The 22,009-nt window shown below is 46.0% G+C and overlaps 1 protein-coding gene across 4 annotated transcripts in view; it reads left to right on the top strand.

Annotated features, from left to right (window-relative positions):
• Positions 1–22,009, top strand: part of stk32a (serine/threonine kinase 32A) — a 46,015-nt gene that overhangs the window by 7,063 nt on the left and 16,943 nt on the right. For all 4 annotated transcript variants that reach the window (XM_035527550.1, XM_035527549.1, XM_035527551.1 and 1 more), the window contains exons 4-5: positions 70–221; positions 11,333–11,506. In XM_035527550.1, the coding sequence (XP_035383443.1) occupies positions 70–221; positions 11,333–11,506 (326 nt within the window). The remainder of the gene's footprint in view (positions 1–69; positions 222–11,332; positions 11,507–22,009) is intronic.

The raw sequence follows: 22,009 nt of genomic DNA, 5'->3' as shown, positions 1-22,009 counted from the left end.
AGGCATGGAGTGACCCCGTGTGTGCGTGTGTGCGTGCGTGCATGCATGCGTGCATGTGTGATTGTTTAGGTGTGTATTGTACAGAAGAAGGATACTAAGAAGATGTATGCCATGAAGTACATGAACAAGCTGAAGTGTGTGCAGAGAAACGAAGTGCGCAATGTCTTCAAGGAGCTGCAGATCCTGCAGACGCTCGAGCACCCTTTCCTGGTCAACTTCTGGTGAGTCGCGCATATCCCGCACGTCCTGTGTTCTGCATGTGGGGGCACTGTGCAGTCACTTCATTCTCAGCACTCAGAAGAGAAATGGCAAAGCGTTGGTGAAGCGTTTATCTTTATCATATACATATGATCAATAATCTAAATGAAACATTACCAAGTGTTCATCCTAAAATAATTGCAGTAATTTGTACTCAGATTTAAGTGTACAGAGTGTAAACCAAACATAAAACAGACTAAAATCATCACCTCCCTTTTGCATGCCTTATTCAGTTGGTAACCCTAAATCCTAATCTTATCCTAACATAATATTAACCTCATCCTAACCTAATCCTAACCTCATTCTGACCTCATCCTTACAATCCTAACCTAGTCCTAATATCATCCTAGCCTACTCCTAACCTAGTCCTAATCTCATTCTAATATAATCCTACCCTCATCCTAACCTAATCCTAATCTAGTAGTAATCTCATCCTTACCTCATCCTAATTTAGTCCTAATCTCATCCTAACCTAGTCTTAACTTCATCCTAACCTAATCATAATTGAGCCCTAATTTAATCCTTACTTTAGCCTTAACCTGAATACATTGACAGTTCTCCTTGTTTTATCTGATGGATTTTACAGTCATGTTTAAAATGATGCACTATTCCCTTGGTGATTTAGACCTGAAGTGACCTTGATGCCCCTAAGATACTGAAAACCTCATCTTCTCATCTCATCTTCTCGTCTTATCTTCTGTTGCTTCATCTGCAAGCTAACAGGCCTTGATCTTATATTGGAAGCCTCACAGATAGCTTCCAATTCATTAGGAACAAGCGACAGAGCCATTAAACCCTCCTGTAGTGTTACAATCTCCGGTTCTTTCGGATAGCCTCTCCCAGGGCTAACTGGCTCTCCTCTTAGGGCGACTTTCGTATGTGAGCTCTAAGGCTAAATCACTCTGGCCAGATCGATGGCAGGCATTTAATTACTGTTCTAAAGACAAAAGCAGACAGTCTGGCAGCTGAGCTGAGATGAACGACTTCCTCGGACTAACACCTTTACACGTTGGCTCACGTTGATAAGAAATCCCCCCCGGAGTGTATGGAATATATTTGGCTTCGTTCCGCACTCTCAGCTCTGCGGTGATATGAAGTGCTTCGGATTGTCCAAGGAAACTGTGGAAGGTCGGGAATGTTGCAGGAGATTTCCAGCTGCAAACAAAGCCTCCTTCCCTCCTTCTCCCTCTCTCTGCCTCTGATAACATACTCTCATCCCCCCATTCCTGCTTACTACATGCTACCTCGCCTCCCCCACTGCAGTGCTCTTCAGCTGCTGGCTCAGGTGTTTGCCTGTGGTTGTCTCCACCTGGGCAGACAGCAGGAGTTAAATGTGTGTTTGGTGGAAAATGCAGCAGCAGAGTCTGTGTGTGTGTGTGTGTGTGTGTGTGTGTGTGTGTGTGTGTGTGTGTGTGTGTGTGTGGAGCCTGTTGATTCACAGCGCAGTGCAGTGTGTGTGTCTGGAGCTTGTTGAATCACAGCACAATTTGTGTGTAGCTTGTTGAGTCACAGCACAGTGTGTGTGTGTGGAGCTTGTTGAGTCACAGCTCAGTGTGTGCATGGAGTTTGTTGAGCTACAGCTCAATGTGTGTGTGTAGCTTGTTGAGTCACAGCTCAGTGTGTGTGTGGAGCTTGTTGAGTCACAGCTCAGTGTGTGTGTGGAGCTTGTTGAGTGACAGCGCAGTGTGTGTGTGGAGTTTGTTGAGTCACAGTGCAATGTGTGTGTGGAGCTTGTTGAGTCACAGCTCAGTGTGTGTGTGTGTGTGTGTGTGTGTGTGTGTGTGTAGCTTGTTGAGTCACAGCACAGTGTGTGTGTGGAGCTTGTTGAATCACAGCGCAGTGTGTGTGTCTGGAGCGTGTTTAGTGTGTGGTGCCACGTGCCGATCTTCATGAAGAACTCTTTTAGGTTAAAGGTTAGTTAGTTAGGTTAGTGTTGGGTAGGGTTAGGTTAGTAGTAGGGTTAGGGTTAGAGGTAGGGTTAAGGTTAGGGTTAGAGGTTAGGGTTAGGATTAGAGTTAGAGGTAGGGTTAAGGTTAGAGTTAGAGGTTAGGGTTAGGGTTAGAGGTAGGGTTGAGGTTAAGGTTAGGGTTAGGGTTAGAGGTTGGGGTTGGAGTTAGAGCTTAGGGTTAAGGTTAGGGTTAGAGGTAGGGTTAAGGTTAGGGTTAGGGTTAGAGGTAGGGTTAAGGTTAGGGTTAGGGTTAGAGGTAGGGTTAAGGTTAGGGTTAGACATTAGGGTTAGAGTTAGAGGTAGGGTTAAGGTTAGGGTTAGGGTTAGAGTTAGAGTTAGGGTTAGACATTAGGGTTAGAGGTTAGGGTTAGGATTAGAGTTAGAGGTAGGGTTAAGGTTAGAGTTAGAGGTTAGGGTTAGGGTTAGAGGTAGGGTTGAGGTTAAGGTTAGGGTTAGGGTTAGAGGTTGGGGTTAGAGTTAGAGCTTAGGGTTAAGGTTAGGGTTAGAGGTAGGGTTAAGGTTAGGGTTAGGGTTAGAGGTAGGGTTAAGGTTAGGGTTAGACATTAGGGTTAGAGTTAGAGGTAGGGTTAAGGTTAGGGTTAGGGTTAGAGTTAGAGTTAGGGTTAGACATTAGGGTTAGAGGTAGGGTTAGAGGTAGGGTTAAGGTTAAGGTTAAGGTTAGGGTTAGAGGTTAAGGTTAGGGTTAGAGTTAGAGGTAGCGTTAAGGTTAGAGTTAGAGGTAGGGTTAGCGGTTAACAGAGCTATGACTGCCTAACAGGGACGGCAGGTGTATCCACCCTGTAGAAAACAGGACCATGTTCATGTGATGTTCCAGCTTTAATCTCCAGCTTCAAAACATTATTCAGTAATTAATTTGAAACTCTCATTACTCATAACTAATATGAAACTAATATCAACAACAAGAGTAACAAGAATGAGAGGAATGAGAGCGTGAATCTACCAGCAGTTTGTGAGTGTGGAAGAGGTTATGAAGCGGTTATGAAGGGGTTAAGAAGGGGCTATGAAGGGGCTATGAAGGCGTTATGAATGGGTTAAGAAGGGCATAAGAAAGGGTTATGAAGGGGCTATGAAGGGGTTAAGAAGGGGCTATGAAGGCTTCGAGGTTGCAACCATGTATCCTGTTTTCAGGTCTGCCGTGACCAGACTGGATCTGCTGTTCTTCTCTACCTTGTCTCATCAAAGCCTTTGAAATTAGATTAATGGAAAAATTCCCTCTAGCTGTTCTTTTATGTAGCTCACCTTGATTTCAAAGGTTTGCTGTGATAAACTGGGGACACATTTTAAGACGCAGTGTTCTGAGCTCGTCATGTTCCTCTGACTCTCCACTGCAAAGGCGTGAAGCAGAAAGATGTCTGGGGTCGTTTCAGGTCTTTGGATGGAAACATGCACAACCAAAAACTGTACCACGTTCACAGCATAGTTTTCATTTAACTCCTTAACTATTCAAAGTAGCAGAACCAGTTCAGGATTACTAACAATGTTTGGAAAAAAAGCTTCGACGTAGTCGAAGTTTTCCTACCAGCAGACATAGTCGTGATTTCGCCCTTACTGTCCTTTAATATTAGTGTCAAAGTGTCACATCACGTCAGGTAGAACCCATACTTAGGCACTACAGTCTCCTCCAAGACATGCCCTCCACACACACACACACACACACACACACACACATTGTTGGCCAACACCTGTTTCCATTACTCACAACCCTATTTAACCCGATATTGAGTGTTTCACCAGCCACCCGAGTCCGGTTGCTGCTCCACCCGAGCTTCTTCGTTCCTCTAGCCACACGTCCGGTTGCGCTTCTCTGTTTCTTCAGGACTCTTCTTTTTTCCGTTTTTCCCCTCTCACTAGCTCTACATTTTAACAGAAATATCACACAGAGTTTTGTACTGTCATTTACCGCAGATACTGAAGGATATGCCTTAAGATGAATTACTAAACACTAACCCTGGAGCTGCTCATATTCATAACTACTAAATAATAGAAAAAAACAAATAACACCCTGCGACGCACACACCGTGTGGTTCAGCGCTCTCCCACCACGCACCTTCTCACAACTCCGAGGGAATTTCGCCCCCTGCAGGCGCAGCAATTGCTCAGCCTCAGTGGACTCCAGATGTTGCAGGTGTGCAGTGTGAGAGGCGCTGTACAACCCACTCTGAGCTCTTCCTGTTGTCTCCTGTATTCCACTTTGTTTCACTCTGTATCCACTGGTCCTCCATGTTTCAGTTTCTCTGTTCCATCTATCCTGATCTATTCCACTCTATCCTTCTCTATCCCACTCTATCCTTCTCTATCCCACTCTATCCTGCTGTAGGCCTACTTATTCTCCTTTACATTCCTCTCTTCCTTTGGCCAGTTCATCTGAGCTGGTTTTCAGTAGCATCTCCTGTCCAGCGTATGAGTGTAGGGTTAACTAGGTGTAGGTTAGTGACTAATAGTGTAGGGTTAACTAGGTGTAGGTTCGGGACTATGAGTGTAGGATTAGGGTGTAGGTTAGTGACTAATAGTGTAGGGTTAACTAGGTGTAGGTTAGGGACTATGAGTGTAGGATTAGGGTGTAGGTGAGTGACTAATAGTGTAGGGTTAACTAGGTGTAGGTTATGGACTATGAGTGTAGGATTAGGGTGTAGGTTAGTGACTAACAGTGTAGGGTTAACTAGGTGTAGGTTAGGGACTATGAGTGTAGGATTAGGGTGTAGGTTAGTGACTAATAGTGTAGGGTTAACTAGGTGTAGGTTAGGGCCTATGAGTGTAGGATTAGGGTGTAGGTTAGTGACTAATAGTGTAGGGTTAACTAGGTGTAGGTTATGGACTATGAGTGTAGGTTAAGGCTAGGGACCTCTATCCAAAACGCCCTTCCACTCAGTCAGTGTAATCTCGGGGGTAACTGAAGGGTCAGTGTAATCTCGGGGGTAACTGAAGGGTCAGTGTAATCTCGGGGATAACTGAAGGGTCAGTGTAATCTTGGGGGTAATTGAAAGGTCAGTGTAATCGCGGAAATGTTACAAAAATACTCTGAAGTGTTTCTCCCAACTTAATTTCTTTTCTTTTTTTTGTATAACTTTTTTCTGACTAAATGAAAATAACCTAACAAGGGTGGTTCTATGACAGGTGTGTGTGTTGGGGTGGGGGTGTTGGAGTGTGTGTGTTGGGATGTGTATGTTGGGGTGGGGGTGTCGTTGTTCAGACACACTAATGAAAAAAAAAAAAAAATCCAGAAATTTGCTAAGTTGCTGAGCTCATCTGTTCTGTTATCTCCACTCCCTGGTGATCAACTTGTGTCTAACTGGCTTTCATTTCGGAGTGTCTTATCTGAAAGGCTTATCCATGAATCAGAATAAATATGCTGTCCTTTCCCAACAGCTTTTAAGTGAAAATGACCTTAGAAGGGGTGCTGTGGCATTTGTGAGTCTTATTTTTCTTTCTGCTCGGCAGTGTGAGTGTTAAAGCTAACTTTGATCAAAGCTTTGCTATGGGTTTGGGTTGGACTCAACAACAGTGACTCCTTTTCAGTTTTTTATATTTTTATATATATATCTTTCATCTTTTTCTACAAACATTTTTACTGCAGGTAGCAACATAGGGGCTTGATAGGGACTCAGGTTGGAAAATGTTACTGCAAACCATTCTCAGGGGGGGTTCCTGGAGCTGCAATAAGTACAATGTCATTGGTCCAAGGTCTCAGAGGAAAACTTCCATCATCTCCTTTGTTTACTATGATTGGTCAGATCCTGAGGCGGTTTCCCTCACGTGCCATCCAGGTGGTACAGTAATGGGGGCTATGGGACCAGTGGCAGACAGCTCAGGTTCCAGTGTGAGACCTCCTGGGTTTGGTCCTACCACAGCTCGGGGAGACTGGGAATAGTTCTGCACCTTGACAGAAAACACTTATCCAAGGTTATGTCATATAGCTTGAAAAATGAAACTGCAACATTTCAAAAATATTTTGGCAATGCCAACATTCTCGACTGTAGGATGTATCTTGAATCCTGAAGCTCACTACTTTAAAAACACACTTCCTGACATCGCATATTCTGATGTTATGAGGAAACCTTTATCTTTAAAGCACCAACTTTGCAGGAGAGGATAAAAATGTCGTATTTAATGCTTTTGGCCTTTTATTTATAAACTCACAATATTCTGAGAGAGAACTCGTACTAATACTTGGCTAAAAGAGACATAAAATGTACATAAGAGCAACAGCAAAGTATATTCACCTTATATTATGATTTTATAAACAAAGCTTGTGTGCTATAAATCTCTATAACAGATAAGATTTTAGCAAACCAGCCCTTTTATGTGGACAGGGTGTTGCTATAGGATATGAGTGACAGAACCAGAAACGTTAGGAAGGGTGAGTGGACCTGCCACAGGACATTGTCCAGGCACTGTGGGGTCCCTTCCACCTTCATGAACATTCATGCTGCTACTGCCAAGGCGCTACCAGTCTGAGACCGAGAAACAACATTGTGCACTTACAACAGACAACAGTGAGGCTCACAGAGAGTAGGAGAGAGACAGAGAGAGGAAGGGTGTGTGTGTGGGTGAGAGAGAGAGAGAGAGAGAGAGAGAGAGAGAGAGAGAGAGGAAGGGTGTGTGTGTGGGTGTGTGTGTGTGTGTGAGAGAGAGAGAGAGAGAGAGAGAGAGAGAGGAAGGGTGTGTGTGTGGGTGTGTGTGTGTGTGTGTGAGAGAGAGAGAGAGAGAGAGAGAGAGGAAGAGAGGAAGGGTGTGTGTGTGGGTGTGTGTGTGTGTGTGTGAGAGAGAGAGAGAGAGAGAGAGAGAGGAAGAGAGGAAGGGTGTGTGTGTGGGTGTTTTTGTGTGTGTGTGTGAGAGAGAGAGAGAGAGAGAGAGAGAGAGAGGAAGAGAGGAAGGGTGTGTGTGTGGGTGTTTTTGTGTGTGTGTGTGAGAGAGAGAGAGAGAGAGAGAGAGAGAGAGAGAGAGAGAGAGGAAGAGAGGAAGGGTGTGTTGTGTGTGTGTGTGTGTGTGTGTGTGTGAGAGAGAGAGAGAGAGAGAGAGAGAGAGAGAGAGAGAGAGAGAGAGAGAGAGAGAGGAAGGGTGTGTGTGTGGGTGAGAGAGAGAGAGAGAGAGAGAGAGAGAGAGAGAGAGAGAGAGAGAGAGAGAGAGAGAGAGAGAGAGGAAGGGTGTGTTTGTTTGGGGGGTGAAACTCTGTGATGGATGGGAAGTGCATCCAATCCAACATCTTGCATTAACAATATGCTGCATAAGCAGTAACACAAACAAACAAACAAACAAACAAACCAACAAACAAACAAGTCTCCCGGTGTGGAACATCATGGTTTGCCTCATGGTCTGGATCATAGCATGGAAAACTCAGTCTGTCTATGGGAATGTGCTACTGATGCAGTGGCATCAGTATTGTGCACCCTGTTGGCTGTTGGGTTAATACCTACTCCTTAATAACATATATAGCATTTGGCAGATGCACTCGTTCAGAGTGAATTACAGAAGTTGCAATTCCCTCCAAGTACAGCCGTTTGCAAGTGGCTTTCTTGTTACTGGTTTATTCGAAGGTTCCTTCTCCAAATATACCATGAAAACTCATTGGCTGTGTGTTATGACGAGGGTAACTGTATTTCATGTTATCCATACATATTTTATCAAAGTTTTGTAGTGAATTGTATTAAGAGGCCATGCTCGCTGCTGTCTTACGGGTGCCAAAGTGAAAAACCCATGCGAGGCTTGCGCATACCTTCAAAATAATAGTAATTTTACTTATGTAACATAAAATAATAATAATATTGCAACTTAACTATATTCCTAAATTCTAAATTGTATAACTTATGCACTACATATTGCACTTACAGAGGAGCTTTGTAGTTTCTGTCAAATACTCCTCATGTGATAACAGGTCAGCGTTAAGAACACCGTCAGGCTACAACATTGGCTTAAGTGCATGTTTAAGTGCTTAGTGACTCAGTGTAGACGGGACACTTCAGTCTTACCCAGAGACAGAGTCTTCTGTGTCTGCTTTTCATGGTTTGAAAATATTACTGAAACAGATCTGACAGGCAGGACCCGTTAAGAGGTGTATACTGCAACCATGAATCTAAAGACAGACAGTTAATGCTTAATAACCCTCAATAATAGTGAAACTATTGGGACTGGAATCGCTTAAGGAAGCAAACCAGTCCAATGTAATTAAAAGCACATTCTCACGGTTGCAGGGGTCCCGGCTAGTGCATGTCCAGTTGGTCCAGTTAACCCACATGTCCAGTTAGTCCAGTCAGCCCAGTCAGGACACTGGTAGCCAGTACCCATTCTTACACATTCTTGGTCAATTATCTCTCACACGGGCTCAGATCTTGTTTGTCAGTGAAGCTCTTGTTGGTCTTCAAGCTTTGTTTGATTTTATTCACTGTGTTTTAAAGTCTCCAGCCTATAATCTGCTCACCAAATGTACGACACAGGTGACTCAGACTCATCTGTAATGTGGCTGAAAACACCTCAGTGACTTGAAAAGACAGAGTTGAAAAGGAAGGTTTTTTTTATGTAAGAGGTTTTTATGTAACATGGCATGTAATTCATTCTCGAGTACAAACATGTAATTGGTGAGATCTTGGAATGTGAGGGAGCCTCCACACACCTGCATCTTGTAAAATCAATGTTCATTTGTAGAAGATGAGACTGAAATGGGGAGGTGGGTGATGGAGGTCTCTGGAGTGTAGTGGGGAGGTGGGTGATGGAGGTCTCTGGAGTGTAGTGGGGAGGTGGGTGATGGAGGTCTCTGGAGTGTAGTGGGGAGGTGGGTGATGGAGGTCTCTGGAGTGTAGTGGGGAGGTGGGTGATGGAGGTCTCTGGAGTGTAGTGGGGAGGTGGGTGATGGAGGTCTCTGGAGTGTAGTGGGGAGGTGGGTGATGGAGGTCTCTGGAGTGTAGTGGGGAGGTGGGTGATGGAGGTCTCTGGAGTGTAGTGGGGAGGTGGGTGATGGAGGTCTGGAGTGTAGTGGGGAGGTGGGTGATGGAGGTCTCTGGAGTGTAGTGGGGAGGTGGGTGATGGAGGTCTCTGGAGTGTAGTGGGGAGGTGGGTGATGGAGGTCTCTGGAGTGTAGTGGGGAGGTGGGTGATGGAGGTCTCTGGAGTGTAGTGGGGAGGTGGGTGATGGAGGTCTCTGGAGTGTAGTGGGGAGGTGGGTGATGGAGGTCTTTGGAGTGTAGTGGGGAGGTGGGTGATGGAGGTCTCTGGAGTGTAGTGGGGAGGTGGGTGATGGAGGTCTGGAGTGTAGTGGGGAGGTGGGTGATGGAGGTCTCTGGAGTGTAGTGGGGAGGTGGGTGATGGAGGTCTCTGGAGTGTAGTGGGGAGGTGGGTGATGGAGGTGTCTGGAGTGTAGTGGGGAGGTGGATGATGGAGGTCTCTGGAGTGTAGTGGGGAGGTGGATGATGGAGGTCTCTGGAGTGTAGTGGGGAGGGGGGTGATGGAGGTCTCTGGAGTGTAGTGGGGAGGTGGGTGATGGAGGTCTCTGGAGTGTAGTGGGGAGGTGGGTGATGGAGGTCTCTGGAGTGTAGTGGGGAGGTGGGTGATGGAGGTCTCTGGAGTGTAGTGGGGAGGTGGGTGATGGAGGTCTGGAGTGTAGTGGGGAGGTGGGTGATGGAGGTCTCTGGAGTGTAGTGGGGAGGTGGGTGATGGAGGTCTCTGGAGTGTAGTGGGGAGGTGGGTGATGGAGGTCTCTGGAGTGTAGTGGGGAGGTGGATGATGGAGGTCTCTGGAGTGTAGTGGGGAGGTGGGTGATGGAGGTCTCTGGAGTGTAGTGGGGAGGTGGGTGATGGAGGTCTGGAGTGTAGTGGGGAGGTGGGTGATGGAGGTCTGGAGTGTAGTGGGGAGGTGGGTGATGGAGGTCTCTGGAGTGTAGTGGGGAGGTGGGTGATGGAGGTCTCTGGAGTGTAGTGGGGAGGTGGGTGATGGAGGTCTCTGGAGTGTAGTGGGGAGGTGGGTGATGGAGGTCTTTGGAGTGTAGTGGGGAGGTGGGTGATGGAGGTCTCTGGAGTGTAGTGGGGAGGTGGGTGATGGAGGTCTGGAGTGTAGTGGGGAGGTGGGTGATGGAGGTCTCTGGAGTGTAGTGGGGAGGTGGGTGATGGAGGTCTCTGGAGTGTAGTGGGGAGGTGGGTGATGGAGGTCTCTGGAGTGTAGTGGGGAGGTGGGTGATGGAGGTCTCTGGAGTGTAGTGGGGAGGTGGGTGATGGAGGTCTCTGGAGTGTAGTGGGGAGGTGGGTGATGGAGGTCTCTGGAGTGTAGTGGGGAGGTGGGTGATGGAGGTCTCTGGAGTGTAGTGGGGAGGTGGGTGATGGAGGTCTCTCCATGGTGGGAAGGCAGGTCTCTGCAGCATGATGGGAAGGTTGCTGATGCAGGTCTCCAATGACATGAGGACAAACTCACAAAATCTCCCCACATTCAGCCCACAGCTGTTTAGCCCCACCCAGTCACACTGCATTTATCTTAAATCCGTCTTAAAGGTACAATGACAGAAACAGCTTGTTTAATTCTAAAGGTTAAAGAGAGGTTGGAAAATGGTTGTGTAAAAGCTAATTATGACACACAAACGTAAGTGGACATTAAAGAAAAATATAAAAGAAAAGAAAAATGTAGGATATGGGCCCTTTAATATATATACATCAGCTCAAGGTACAAGCAGAGAGGCCAGGTTGTTAACCATACCACCTTAAAAAATGTTTGAGTTTTAGAGTGGTTTTGTCATATTCTTGCTTTTAGAGTTGAAAAATGACTTCCCAGACTTCCACAGGGCACTATTCCAAGAATTCTTATGAAATGCTTTTAGAAATGAATGTACACAGTGCTGTAATATTCACACCTAGTTGGTTTTATAAATTAATTCTGGCTGCTACCTTGGTAATTTAAACAAAATCACCTTTTTATACTTTAACTATTTCTGGTCTTGACTAGAGAACAAATAAGTCACTTGTTATGCTCCTCATATAGTTTTCTCTCAAAGTGTGTATGAAGCATAATGAGTCTGATTAATTTGTAATAAGTCTAATGCGCTCCTAACGATCCCCTAACGACTCCCTAACGAGCACGCCAATTTGGTATGCACACCCTTTCCTGTTCCTTCTCTCTTGTTACGAACCAGGTACTCATTTCAGGATGAGGAGGACATGTTCATGGTAGTGGACCTGCTCCTGGGGGGAGACCTGCGTTACCACCTACAACAGAACGTGCACTTCTCCGAGAGCACCGTCAAGCTCTACATCTGTGAACTAGCCCTGGCACTGCACTACCTAAGAAGCAAGCACATCATACACAGGTGAGCTCAGGAAGGTGGTGAGCTCTCATATACAGGTGAGCTCAGGAATGAGGTGAGCTCTCATATACAGGTGAGCTCAGGAAGGAGGTGAGCTCTCATATACAGGTGAGCTCAGGAATGAGGTGAGCTCTCATATACAGGTGAGCTTAGGAAGGAGGTGAGCTCTCATATACAGGTGAGCTCAGGAAGGAGGTGAGCTCTCATATACAGGTGAGCTCAGGAATGAGGTGAGCTCTTATATACAGGTGAGCTCAGGAAGGAGGTGAGCTCTCATATACAGGTGTGCTCAGGAATGAGGTGAGCTCTCATATACAGGTGAGCTCAGGAAGGAGGTGAGCTCTCATATACAGGTGAGCTCAGGAAGGAGGTGAGCTCTTATATACAGGTGAGCTCAGGAAGGAGGTGAGCTCTCATATACAGGTGTGCTCAGGAATGTGGTGAGCTCTCATATACAGGTGAGCTCAGGAATTAGGTGAGCTCTCATATACAGGTGAGCTCAGGAATGAGGTGAGTTCTCATATACAGGTGAGCTCAGGAAGGAGGTGAGCTCATGCAGGTGAGCTCAGGAATGAGGTGAGCTCTCATATACAGGTGAGCTCAGGAAGGAGGTGAGCTCTCATATACAGGTGAGCTCAGGAAGGAGGTGAGCTCTCATATACAGGTGAGCTCAGGAAGGAGGTGAGCTCTCATATACAGGTGAGCTCAGGAAGGAGGTGAGCTCTCATATACAGGTGAGCTCAGGAAGGAGGTGAGCTCTTATATACAGGTGAGCTCAGGAAGGAGGTGAGCTCTCATATACAGGTGTGCTCAGGAATGAGGTGAGCTCTCATATACAGGTGAGCTCAGGAATTAGGTGAGCTCTCATATACAGGTGAGCTCAGGAAGGAGGTGAGCTCTCATATACAGGTGAGCTCAGGAAGGAGGTGAGCTCTCATATACAGGTGAGCTCAGGAAGGAGGTGAGCTCTCCTATACAGGTGAGCTCAGGAAGGAGGTGAGCTCCTGTCAGCAGTTGGTAGCACCAGTAGGAGCATTAGTGACACATGCATACAAACACGTGCACATGCATACAAACACACGTGCTGCCATTAGGTAAAGTTGGTGTGTAAGGCTTCATTCAGAGAGCTGACGACTAAGAAACATGTTCAGTGGAGCGAGTCAAAGATCAGACACCCTGCTTCCATCCCAGACTCCTCCCCCCTCCATCCCCATGCACACAGTACTGAAGAGGGTGTGTCACACACTGTCCATGGTGCTGAACAGAGATGGCTGGTTCTTCAAGTGAAACCCCAGTGTGATTAGGGCTGGTCCTGTAGGCAGCTCACACCATACAGGGGCAGTAATGAAGTTTCAGATATCAGTCACAAAAGTGGAATGTGAACTCTGGAACTCCAACAACTGCACGGGTCTTAAATTCATTTCACCAAAGTTCCACTCTCTTCCACAGAGTGCTCTGGGCGAATGAAACTCATTTACGCTGGATTAGACTGAACACAGGTTGGTAGAGCCAAAAGCTGTACTCCAGTAAAAGTACTCTTACTTTAGATAATAATTACTCAAATAGAAGTAAAAGATCAATTATGACTTTTAAGAAAGTATCTCATCTAGCATCTAGTGTATCTACTGGGGGCTTGTCAGTGTTCCCCCAACATCAAGATGTGGGTCTACAATACCATGTGTGCCAAGGCAGCGTTATTCTCTTCATGATGTTTCCATTGCAGTTAGATGACTGATTAACGACACCAGCTGGATAGCCACAAGGGTCATCAATAGCTCTTTATTGCTAGCTACATTGCTTATATAAATAGCTGTGAGTAACGAATGCACACACGTAGAAGAAGATCCAGTTGCAGAGGTTTTATTTTAGCAACCAAACTACTACATGCAGTAAGACAGATAAGCGTGGTCGGGTCGGTCCGACGTCGATGCACGGGGTAGCGTTCAGGAGGTGTCCGAGGGTCAGGTAGGAGACGAGGTCTAGAAAGCAGGCAGGAGTCAATAACCGGGAAAGCACACACGATGAGGAAATGCTCGGTACACCACATAGGAGCAATACTTCACGACTGTTATGCAGGGAGGAGAAGCTTATAAAGGGGTAGGTAATGAGGGAATTCTGGTGAGTCAGATGGGGGGGGTGTGCGAGTGGGCGTGGCTGTGCGGGGCTGAGGGTTGTTCCTGGGCTTCATTACAGTAGCCCCCACCTGATGGGTGGCACTAGATGCCCGAGAACGGGGAGCCCTGGGCCTACCATAGCCCTGAGCACCCGGAAAATTAGGATGAGCAGCGTGGAAGTCCGCAACCAAAGAGGGATCCAGGACATCAGCCCTGGGAACCCACGATTGCTCCTCAGGTCCATAGCCCTCCCAGTCAACAAGATATTGAAGGGTCCCGTTTCGTCTCCGGGAATCCAATAATGCATGGACGGCATGGGCCGGTTCTTTGTCGATCTCGACAGGGGCAGGAGGGTTGATGGGGGTCGTGGCTGCAGACACTGGACTGTAGTGCACAGGTTTTAACAGGGACACATGGAAGGTGGGATTCATACTATACCGGGGGAAGCTGTAGCTTGTAGGATACGGGATTGATCTGTTGAAGCACCTTGAAGGGACCGATGGGCTCAGTTTCTTGCTGGGTAGACAGAGCTTCATGTTTAGAGTCGAGACCCAGACCCTCTGACCAGGATGCAATATTATGTTGGGGTTACAGTGACGATTGGCAAACGTTTGTCGGGTACATGAAGCTCTCTGCAAGTGGACGTTGGCAACCTCCCATGTTCGAGAGCTCTGTTGAAACCATTGATCCAAAGCTCGTATGTCAGTGGGGGAGTCATCCCATGGGAAGAGGGCTGGCTGATAGCCGTAGACGCATTGGAAGGGAGTGAGCCAAGTGGAGCAGTGCGTGAGTGAATTACGTGCGTATTCCGCCCACAGGAGGAATTTGTGCCAGTCTGTTTGTTCCTACTGACAGAGGAACCTTCCAACCTCTTGATTTACATGTTCAACCTCCCGGTTGGACTGGGGATGGTGACCTGAGGAGAGAGTCATAGTTATGGCCAAATTCTTACAAAACTGCTTCCAGACTTGTGATGTAAATTGCGAACCACAATCAGACACAATCTCCTCTGGTAGACCAAGCACATAAAAGAACATGGTTTCTGTTGTTTCCAAGGCTGTGGGTAAGTGAGTAATAGGAATGAGGCGGCACATTTTTGAAAACCTGTCCACCACCACCATAATATCCGTGTTCCCATCAGAGGCAGGTAAGTCCGTGATGAAGTCTGTTGCGATGTGAGTCCAAGGGCAATATGGCACAGGCAGGGGCTGTAATTCCCAGCAGGGAAATTGTGAGGAGTGCGAGAATGAGCACAGACTACACAAGACATTATGTAATCAAGCATATTGTCAGGAAGGGAGGGCCACCAAAACTTATGGGACAACACGCATGTAGTGCGAGTGATACCGAGATGTCCATTACTTAAGGTCGTATGAGCCCATTCTAGCAACGTTCCTCTGAGGGAAGCTGGAACATATTGTTTTTCTGGGGGGCATTCCCCTGGGCTAGGGTCATCCTTCAACGCATTGTCCAGGTCATCTTTGAAGTCCCACTGTATGGGAGCTAGGAACACACAGTGAAGACACAGTGAAGTTAAACCTGGAGAAGAACAGCGACCACCTAGCTTGCCTTGGGTTGAGTCATCGAGCCGACTGTAGGTACTCCAGGTTTTGATGGTCCGTGTATACTAAGAAGGGATGTTCGGCCCCTTCTAACCAGTGTCTCCATTGCTCTAGGGCAAGTTTGACCGCGAGAAGTTCCCGGTTCTCTACATCATAATTCCTCTCAGCAGGTTGTAGTTTCCTGGAGTAGAAAGCACAAGGGAACAATTGAGGTGGGGTGCCTTGTCTTTGGGACAGAACTGCCCCACTCCTACCTAAGAAGCATCCACTTCCACAATGAATAGAAGAGAAGGGTTGGGCTGATGGAGAATGGGTGCTGAAACAAAGGCCCCCTTCAAGGTTAGGAAAGCCTGATCCACAGCCGAGGTCAAATTGAAGCTGCTTTCTGCTTTGTTTCTTGAGGAGGTCCGAAAGGGGAGCAGCTATTGTGCCAAACCCCTGAATGAACCGTCTGTAGAAGTTGGCAAAACCCAAGAAACATTGCAACTCCTTGACGGTGATGGGTTCAGGCCAATTTTGCATTGCAGTCACCTTATCAGGGTCCATGGAGAGGGGTCCCAGTGTGAGGGTACACCGTAGAAAAGTGTGGAATTCAGACTTCTCGGCCTTGGCATACAGTTGATGTTGCCGGAGACACGTCAGGACGGCCGTTATGTGATCCACATGCTCCATATCGGATCGGACAAACACAAGGACATCGTTTATGTAAACAATCAGGAACTTGTCTCTCATATCTTGAAATATGTCATCCATAAACACCTGAAAAACTGAGGGACTATTAGATAACCCATATGGCATTACTAGGTATTCATAATGACCTCGTGTCATAGTGAAGGCTGTCTTCCACTCATCACCCTCACGTATGCGTATGTGGTTGTAAGTGCTACACAAGTCCAACTTCGTGAAGATGGTAGCTCCTAGCAGTCGTTCATGGGTTAGGGAGATGAGCGGAAGAGGATAGAAATACTTTACTGTCACTTTGTTAAGGGCCTGGTAATCGATGCACAGCCTTAAACCTCCTCCTTTCTTTTCCACGAAGAAGAATCCAGCAGCAACTGGGGAAATAGAGGGTTGAATTAATCCGTGCTGTAGTGCCTCAGTGACAAAAGCTTCCATAGCCGCCTCTTCTGGCCGGGAAAGAGGGTAAGGCGTAGATCTTCGGGGTAGGGGAGCTGCATCTGAGAAGATCTACAGAGCTGAGGGACAGACTGTAGTGCTGGTGGCCTCTCGACTGTAGTGGAGAAGATTGGCAAAGTCTTGCAGTTCTGGAAGAAGTGTTTACTCCATGATAGTAGTTCAGCCGAGGACCAAGAGATACAAGGGGCATGGGTCAACAGCCAAGGAAAGCCCAGAATAATGGAGTCACGGGACATGGGCAGAAGCAGAAATTGAATTGACTCACAATGAAACAAACCAATCTTTAGCAAGACCGGGACAGTTTTGTGTTGGACTACATCCTCACCTATAGGGTGGTCATTAAGGGAATGAATACATAGTGGGGAATTTAAGGTGACTCTAGGGATTCCTAGTTGCATAGCTAACCCAACATCCAAAAAATTCACTGCTGCACTGGAATCCACCAAGGCAGAGAGAGAAAAACTGTTACCATCAGCCATTAGGACTACAGGGAGTGTAAGCTGACGATTAATATACAGCAGAGAAGACGTTCTTGCATGTGTGTCCAATGTAGAAGTCCTCCCATTCTCTCGACGGGGACGGACAGGACAGTTGTTGCGGAAGTGACCGTTAGCGCTGCAGTACAGACACAATCCTCTGGTGAATCATCTGGCAAGTTCTTGGGAGGTGAGGCGTTAGCAACTCACTTGCATCGGCTCAGGGACTTCAGCGGAGCCGTCGTCAGAATCCTCCAGTATGAAAGTACAGGGACGGGGTGCACGTTGTAAGGGCTGATGTGTCCATCAAAGGTTATCAACAGTAATAGCGAGTTTGATACGTTCGGACAGCGTAGTCGACTCCTCTCGGCATGCGAGTTCTGTCTGGAGTCCTGGAGAAAGTCCACGACGAAACATGGTTTTCAACGCAGTCTCGCTCCAGCCACTGCCGGCGGCAATCGTACGGAACTCTCGGGCGTAGTCAGCTGCCGTGTCGTATCTTGTATAAAACAGTTCCGGGATCCCGACCACTTGCAGGATGATGGAAAACAGCCTTGAAAAGGTTGTAGAATTCCATTTATACGTAACACTAGCCAGCCATTGTTTTTCCTGTCAAAATATCCTTGAAATTTCCATTCATAACACGTTTCGAGAGCACTGACTTCACACAGACGTGTCTTAAAGAAGAGGATATAGCTACTTTTGCACCATGCTAGAGGCCTCCCCTTTCATCCAACGTGGGAAATCTAGCCTGGTGGCCAACTTAACGAAGTGTGTGAAAGCATGTCACTCAGTCAGTAGCTCTCTCACACCTCACAGTCAAGGGGAGTTAAAGGAAATGAACAAAATGTCTTAAATGATAAATATTTAAAAATGTAATGGGAGGAAGAGCACCCTCTTTTAAAACAACTCTTAAAAGTTAATTTGTTTATCATGTTTCATTTTGATAAACACCTCATGTCAAAAGTGGCTAGCATTAGCACATGTCCAGTGGACAGATCCTGTCTAGCCACTCCACAAACACGTTGGAGTTTTGGACTTCAATTGGTGTCATTTGATTTACATACGGATAAGATGAAAATAAAATATTTCCAATCAGTGAAACTCCGAACAAAGAGGATCCAGAAGGAAAAGCTGCATTTTGTTTGTCATTTCTGAGGAGTATCTTTGGTGTGTGTGTGGGTGTGTGTGTGGGTGTGTGTGTGTGTGTGGGTGTGTGTGTGTGTGTGTGTGTGTGTGTGTGTGTGTGTGTGTGTGTGTGTGTGAGTGAGTCTGTACTCATAGTAATCTATTTCCTTCTATTCTAAGATAAGCCCTGGTGCTAATAATCTCATTAAGGAGAATTGACTGATTACAGGAAACATTAATTGACTTTTATACTTGGAAGACTATTCCAGCCTTCTGTAACATCCTCAGGAGTGAGTCGAGAGAGAAGGCAAGGGCTAACGTGGAACCGGATGTTCTTGTTCATGGCAAATTGCAGTTATTTACACAAGACCGCTGTTCAATTAATTGCGTCTTTGGAGACACAGTTGTCTGTTTCAGCCCAGAGGAGCATGTGGAGTGAAATGAAGGCCTGGTCTCTGGAGTCTGACCCACTACGGCATGCACCAGAGGACAGTGTAGTTTATCTGACACTCAGAAGTGCCCTCAGATTATTTCCATTCTCAGTGCAAGCTCAGTGTTCTTAGAATTTGAGTGCCAATTTAAAACAGTTTTTGAATGAAAGGCCTATTTTAAGCACTCTTACTCCAGCACTCATCATTCACACTGTGAGCAGAGTTCAATCCCAAAAAGGTGTACAAACTGATTACACATTCCTGGCTGTTTGCATTTGAGCCTTTCTGTGATAGAAGCAATAACAAACCCCACACCAGAGGAGGGAGACCTTAGCCAGCACCCAGCTGGGGGTCTAATATGCCCTCCACAGAGCTCTTCATGAGGTGACTTTGTTCTGTTGTTAAAGACTCCTGTTTTGATATGTGCTAGTGGCCTTTCTGAGAGTCTCACTGCTTGTGTGTGTGTGTGTGCGTGCGTGCATGTGCATTTGTGTGTGTGTGTGTGTGTGTGTGTGTTTGTGTGTTTGTGTGTGTGTGTGCACGTTTCCTTCTCCAGTCCCTGGGGAAACTTCGTTTTTGCAGAATAGTGACAACCCAAACCACGAGCTCAGTCTCCTGTGTGCTCTTGCGCTTTGTTTTTCCCCAGCGCAGCACCCCGAGCACCATGTCAGCCAAAGCTCTGTGTCTTCAGAAGCACACAGCGCTTTGGAGGACACATACAAGCCGAAGCCACAGCCTGTGTAACGCTGCTGCCCCTATTCTGGAAAAGTATCACAGGAAGTCAAATGAGCATCAGCCAGGGATGCTCCATATATACTTCGTGTGTGTGTGTGTGTGTGTGTGTGAGATGTGTGTCAGTCACTATGATAGGAACACACCCTGCATCAGATTTCGTTTAGGGCAGTTTGCTGAGTAACACGATAAGGCGTGACGATGTGTTTACCTCTGTTGTTTTTTTGCCCAAAAAGTATTGCATGTCACTTTTTCAGCTACGTGTGTTAAAATGGTGCCACAGGATTAGGGGCTGTGAGCTTGGCTCTGATGTAATGATTCAGTAGTGAAGCGGCTCGCCTCCAAACGCCAGTTAACTTTCCTACATTTTAAAGGATTGACAGATACTTCAAATAAAACATGTTTAGTTAATATGTTGTGCTTCCCCAGTGTAGAAATGTTCACACAGTAAAAATTGTTAACAGATTTTATCAGAGATTGTTTAGTAAAACCAAAAACAGTTAATTCACTGTCATCACGACTGGGCTCACATGGAGACGTCTTACGCAACTTTGACTCAGTTAACGTCACATTCACAGCAGTAAACAGGTTTGTTTACATAGGCCCATATTTAAAGAGATTTAAAATAAATAAATTCCAAATGCTTTAATACTTACTCAAACTTCAACTAACATTTCAGTCACCAGGTTCAGGCGTTTTTAAGTCACGTGGGCGCTATCTGCTGATTATGCAGTTCACATGAGCATAGGTCAACTTCGTGTTTTGTTTACACTTTTTTTGTGGACCCTCACAGTTCACTAAACTAACGTTCTGCTTTAATGCCTTTCCCCTTTGTTATAAGACGGAAACTGTTGCTCACAAGCTGCACACTTTCCTACATAAATTAAAAAGCCCTACTGAGATTTACTGTTTGGCTGGATCATGTGTGATTCAGTTCATATCACAGTGATATAGCTGAAGTCATAAGTTTGCATATACTTAGGCTGAAATCATAAAAAATTTTTTATCGCATTCACATATTCCATGTAAAATCCTCAACATTTACTCTCAACATGGTAAATACAATTTTTCCAATAAATGTTTAGAAACAAATCATTTCACTTGTAATTATGTGGAAAAATCCATATTAATCCAGGAACAACAGCAAACAACCTTGTGAAGATGTTTGAGGAAGCAGGTACAGAAGTATCTACCACCGTATATACTGTATATCATCAGTAAATCAGGTCCTGTATTGACTGGACTGGTCAGTCAGCAAGCAAAGAGTTGCTGCTCCAAAACCACCATAAAACAACATCTCCTGGTCCAGTGAAACAGAAATAGAACTGATGGCCCTAATGAGCATCCTTACGTATGAATGAAAAAGGAAGAGGCCTGCAAGACAAAGAAACCCAAAGAACCACCACCACCACCACCCAACCCAACCGTGAAGCACATGGGTGCCACCAACATGTTGTTGGGGTGCATTGCTGCAGGAGGGACTGGTGCACTTCACAAAACAGAGAGAATTATGAAGGAGGAGAATTATGTGGAGATATTGAGTCAATATCTCAGGACATCAGCCAGAAAGATAAGGCTCGGGCACATCAGGTCTTCCAAATGGACAGTCAGCCCAAGCAAGCATACTTCCAAACATGGCACAATGGCTTATATGGCTTTTACGTGGCTTTTCTTTGGGATTGAGGTCAGGGCTTTGTAATGGCCACTCCATTACCTTCACTGTGTAATGAAGGTAATGGATTGGCCCTTACAAAGCCCTGACCTCAATCCCAAATAAAAGTTATGGGCAGAACTGAAAAAGTGTGTGTGCCAGGAGGCCTACAAACCTGACTCAGTTACGCAACCTGTCGTTAGAAGTTTGTGGAAGGTGACCTTAATTGTCTGACTCAAGTCGGACAATTTAAAGGCCATGCTGCCAAAAACTATCCCTATGTATTTAAACTTCTGAGCCACTGGGAATATGATGAAAGAAATAGAAGCTAAAATAAATCAGTTTCTAGAATTTATTTTACATTCATAAAAATATAGACATAGTAGTGGTCCTAACTGACATAAGAGAAGGAATGCATACTAGGATTAATTGTGAATTGTGGAAAAACTTGAGTTTTAAAGAAAGTCACTAAGGTATGTAGAAACTGATGGCTTCAGCTGTGTATCTCCACTTGTCCAAGTATACAGAGTACATGCATTTCTTCATTTTTTCCCAGAAAGCTACACACACTCAGAAACAACCACCTTACATGCTCATGTACCTTATTCTGCCTGTCTGATGAAGGAAAACTATCATCAAGGTATATTTTCTGCTACTATTTTCATGGCGGACTGAATCCGGAGCTCATGGGATAAATACAGTTCGTCGGTTATCTCCAATCACTTGTGCTGTGTGAAACAGTTCTCACCAGACATCCGAGCTGCTCTTTCCACCCTCTGTCCTACGCTCCTAGAGAACTCACCTGTCTGACCCACTATCCCCAAACCCCAAGGGACGAGGCAGTGCGGGGCTCTCGGGACATCCTCCATCTGTTCCTGCCTCTCAGAGCACAGGCACGTATCAGGTGAGCACGGGGTCAGCTTAGTTACCGCCCTCCTCAGGATATGTGATGTAATGAGGCCATTAGAAGCAGGTAATACGTTGTTAAACTAGTGGAGCGAGAGAAGAGAGCAGAGTATCAGGTTTGCAGAGTCTCTGACGACGAGCATAGACTGTGCGGAGACGGGCAGTGTGGGACACCTGTGGTGTCGTATGGCCGCATGGTAGCAGTACGCAGACCGGAGTGCGATTCTATGCTATGCTGTTTTATTTATAAATGGCAGGTGAAGATATTAAGACAGTACCATATTGATTACCAAAGTAATAGGCGTTAGTATTTAAAAGCGAGGTCTGAGTAGTAAGGATTTGATTTATACACAGAAAAACATATTGGTT

The sequence above is a fragment of the Electrophorus electricus genome, chromosome 6 (assembly GCF_013358815.1).
Source record: "Electrophorus electricus isolate fEleEle1 chromosome 6, fEleEle1.pri, whole genome shotgun sequence".
In the NCBI taxonomy this organism is placed as follows: Eukaryota; Metazoa; Chordata; class Actinopteri; order Gymnotiformes; family Gymnotidae; genus Electrophorus; species Electrophorus electricus.
This window is presented reverse-complemented; position numbering and strand designations above follow the sequence as displayed.